The 3552-nt window shown below is 53.1% G+C and overlaps 1 protein-coding gene across 1 annotated transcript; it reads right to left on the bottom strand.

Moving 5' to 3' along the window:
* Window positions 1-731: 731 nt before the first annotated feature.
* On the bottom strand, window positions 732-3076 carry LRP88_00316 (uncharacterized protein; the record flags this gene model as incomplete). The annotated part of the gene is made up of 3 exons (XM_083237032.1): window positions 732-2205; window positions 2600-2768; window positions 2866-3076. The coding sequence occupies 3 exons, from the start codon at window positions 3074-3076 to the stop codon at window positions 732-734; spliced, it is 1854 nt and encodes a 617-aa protein (XP_083107401.1).
* Window positions 3077-3552: the final 476 nt, after the last annotated feature.

The raw sequence follows: 3552 nt of genomic DNA, 5'->3' as shown, positions 1-3552 counted from the left end.
GTCAGAATATATGACATCAAATCCCTCGTGATGCCCTTTATGCAAAGGGTTAGGGCGAAACCCGCGGGAAATGAGGTGGCTTGCTCGTCACAGGCACTATGAAACTCTGCAAGCTTATCACAGTTTAAAACAACAAGGGCACTCTACCCCCAGTCCAGTTCTTTTCCGGCCTATCCGCATCTTTTTCCCTGTGTTTTCAACCTTTACCAGTGTCTGACTAGCCATCAGTTCCAGCAGGAGCGTACAAGTGGTCGCGATAGGAACGATTTTGGCCTAGCCTAGCTGTATCAATAACTTCTCACGGGTTAAAAACAATACATTTGGTCAAAAATTATGGCTTTTATTATCATTACTATTATTTTAATTACTGCTGCTTATTGTTTATTTATTGCTGTGCGACTGCCGATGGTTCGCCGGATTGAATCGTATATCTTTTGGTATAGGGTATGGCTCGCTCGTCGTTCCCAGCTGCCGCCCCGCCTGCCCTGCGGAAGGATCAACGCTTACTTCCGGACGTCGCTACAGGCCCATCCATCCAGGATGATCTCTTTTGTGGCTGCGAGCTAAGGGCTTGTTCCTGGTGACGCTGGCGTTGTCGTCTCGCCCTAGTCATCTGGGATTGGCTAGGGCTTGGCCGCCCGTTCGGTAACGTTGTCCTGGTTGCTGGTGATTGGTGGATCCAGCCGTTCCCAACATCTCCCTTTGGTAGTTTCTGCAACGGACGGCCGACTTCAGCTGCAATGTAAGACTTCTGAGGAGGTGGCTGATAACCGTGATCCGCGGCATTCCTTGCATGTGTTCCGTCTTGGTGGCGGGGGCTTCTCAGTGCCGTCTCCTGGGCTGGAGGCAATCCAGCGAACGGCGGCAACGAAGGTGGCTGCTGTTGAGGATGTCTTGATGGCTGGCGCTGTTGCCGCCGCTGCTGCCGCTGCTGCATTCGGATAATAGGTCTTCTTCCATGGCCATTGTGCGCCCGCTGTCACGCTGTGCCCTGTCTGCCGTGTTGATCGGAACAAACCTTTGCGAAGATGGGGGCTCGATGATACGGCACCCTGTTGTTGACGGAGCACTTCATTCGGGACGTGGCTGATACGCTCGTCTGGCAAGTGCCGCTGCTGTTGCTGCTGATCATCGTGTTCGGAAATTGCAGTGGCGGACGTCATTCCTGCCAGGATCCTCTCGTACCCCTGGTATGCCGCCTGGATCGCTTGGAGTGCTTCGCCTGACCAAGGATTTCCTTCGTCAGACTCGTTGCTTTCCACTGCTTTGCGGCATCGATCGGAAGCCCATGCGAGGACAGCATGATCGATATAGGCACCAAGTTCGCTCGAGGCGTACACGCCTCTCAATGCAGGATTCTCCTTCACCTCGGGAATATTTCCCAGCTGACTACAGATAGCTCGTGTGATGGCCGAAGCCGGTGGTCTGTGGCGCATCTCAGTCTGCGGCTGGTGAATCGCGTCATCCGCGCCGATGCGTTCAGGGATCGAATCCTCCCACACCGGACGAAATGCAGGACCAACAGCGTGTTGGACGATGTGAAATAAGCCCATCCAGAGATCGCCGGTGCTGAAGCGTTCTGCATATTGCTCATAATGTTCTTCTGGCATCAAGTCGAGATAGTGTTTCGTCGAGGGATCCCTGAACTCGGTCATATGGCTGCGGACGTAGTCGAGGACCTGCCTTTCCAGGGTCCGTGAACGCAGGTCGAGCCAGGACGCGACATCGTCGGCGCCATCGACATCGTCGTCTTCTCTGAGCCGAGTCCACCAATCGTCTCCATAAGCAGTCGCCTTGAGACTTTTGATCGCAGGCACCAGGTCTTCTCGTCGTAAAGGCTTGTTGTTCTCGTGAAGACCGATGATATCAGCGGGTTGGGTGTTGACCCAGCGCACTACATGGTCCATGACCTGTGCCATGACCTCGCCTTCCTCCTTTTTGATCCGCAATAAAGGCTGCACATCCGGAAAACGAAGAGTAAGGTTCTGTTGAAGATGGCGGCAAAGACTGTCATAGGCTTCCTTGTCAAGCGAGGTCAGAAATCCGGTTCGCCGTGTTGCCTTTGTGCTCGGTTTGCCAGTGGAAGGAACCGATGGAGTGGAGTTGCTATCGCCGCTGCTACTGTCCTCCTTGGGATAAAAGACTTGGTATACATCTGCAGCATCATAGGTGTCGTTTTGAGACTGCAGGCGAGCATGGTCCAGTCTGAAATCTGAATGGACTCAGAGGCGGAGGCAGGAAGTGCCCTTAAAGTTTCGAGTATCTGATAGAACGTATCGAACCAATACTGCTCGTGCAGGACGATGGTACACCCAAGTTAGCCACATATTATTCTAGGCAAGGCTTGATCCGAGACTGTCTGGGGTGGGAGAGGTGAATGAATAAATGGTAGGTCCATCACGGATGTCAAGGGTGAGTTACTCACATCGTCCAATCTGTACCCTGCGATCTGATACCATTTTGAAATGTTGAATGTGGTTCTCCCAGAGAGGTTCGACACCAGCGGGTAATGCGAGGTCTCCACCGCTCGCTTCTCCACAGCGTGACGAGACGGCTGATGGGAAAGCGAGCTTCACTTGTCAGGCACAGGATATCCAACATCCTTTTCTCGATACCCTTCTTGTTGACATTTTTCTCGGCAGAAAATAGAGTGGGGTCCCGGTCAAAGGCGGAGGCGAGCTGTAACCAGATCTGACCATGTGTATCGGGCAGGGTGAGATCGCGACGGTTGACACGAAGCTTGATGTCAAGTTCGACTGGTAGAGTGTCTGTGTATAAGGATGAGTATTGTTTGTTATGTATGTATAAGTAGTATATCAGGTAGAGAAGATCTGCGGATTGGGGGTGATTGAAGAGGGGTCACACCTTTGTCGTAAAATTCGCAAATCCACCACAAATCGCTCGAATCAGAATCCGTCTGTTTCACGTAGTCTTTCAGAGCCTCGATGCGATGCTGGCCGGCCATGAGCTCAGGTTTCTCGTCGCCGTTGAAGTCGGCCCAGTTTTTGAAGGATAGCACATGCTGACGTCGGTCTTGGGCAGTGCTCTGATCAGCGTCTGGGATGGCGTCGATCATTTTTGAACGGCGGCAGCACTGCAGGAGACCTGGACGTAGTGCTGCTCGGCTCGACGTGCGAGGCCGCCATTCTGGAAAGAGCGACAAAGATGGGCGACGTGATTGCGGTCGAGGGGCCTGTTGTTGCCACGAGACCAGGCGGAATGGAGGAGATGGATGGGCAGCTCAGCGACGGCGAGGCGGTAGGGCTCCGCCTGTTTCCTCAGGAATCGACCTCGGTGAAGGAAGGTGGAGGAGGCTTTGGTGACTTGGCGGGCTTAGGTGGTGATGATGGGGTATCGTCGGGGACGGGAAGTAGGGAGGGAGAGGTGGATAGACGGGGTTCACGGGAAGGGTGGGTAGGGGTAGTTTTCAGCCGTTTGGAGGGCCGGGGATCGGGGTTGGATTTGGGAGGTAGAGGGCGACCAATTTTGATCATTGTTTGTGATGATTGATTGATGATTATTATTATTGGGATTTATTGTTTGTGATTTATT

Source organism: Fusarium phalaenopsidis (genome assembly GCF_050370095.1).
Source record: "Fusarium phalaenopsidis strain FUZ10S chromosome Unknown contig_32274, whole genome shotgun sequence".
Classification (NCBI taxonomy): domain Eukaryota; kingdom Fungi; phylum Ascomycota; class Sordariomycetes; order Hypocreales; family Nectriaceae; genus Fusarium; species Fusarium phalaenopsidis.
Note: the sequence above shows the minus strand (reverse complement) of the source record. Positions and strands in the feature narration are given on the sequence as shown.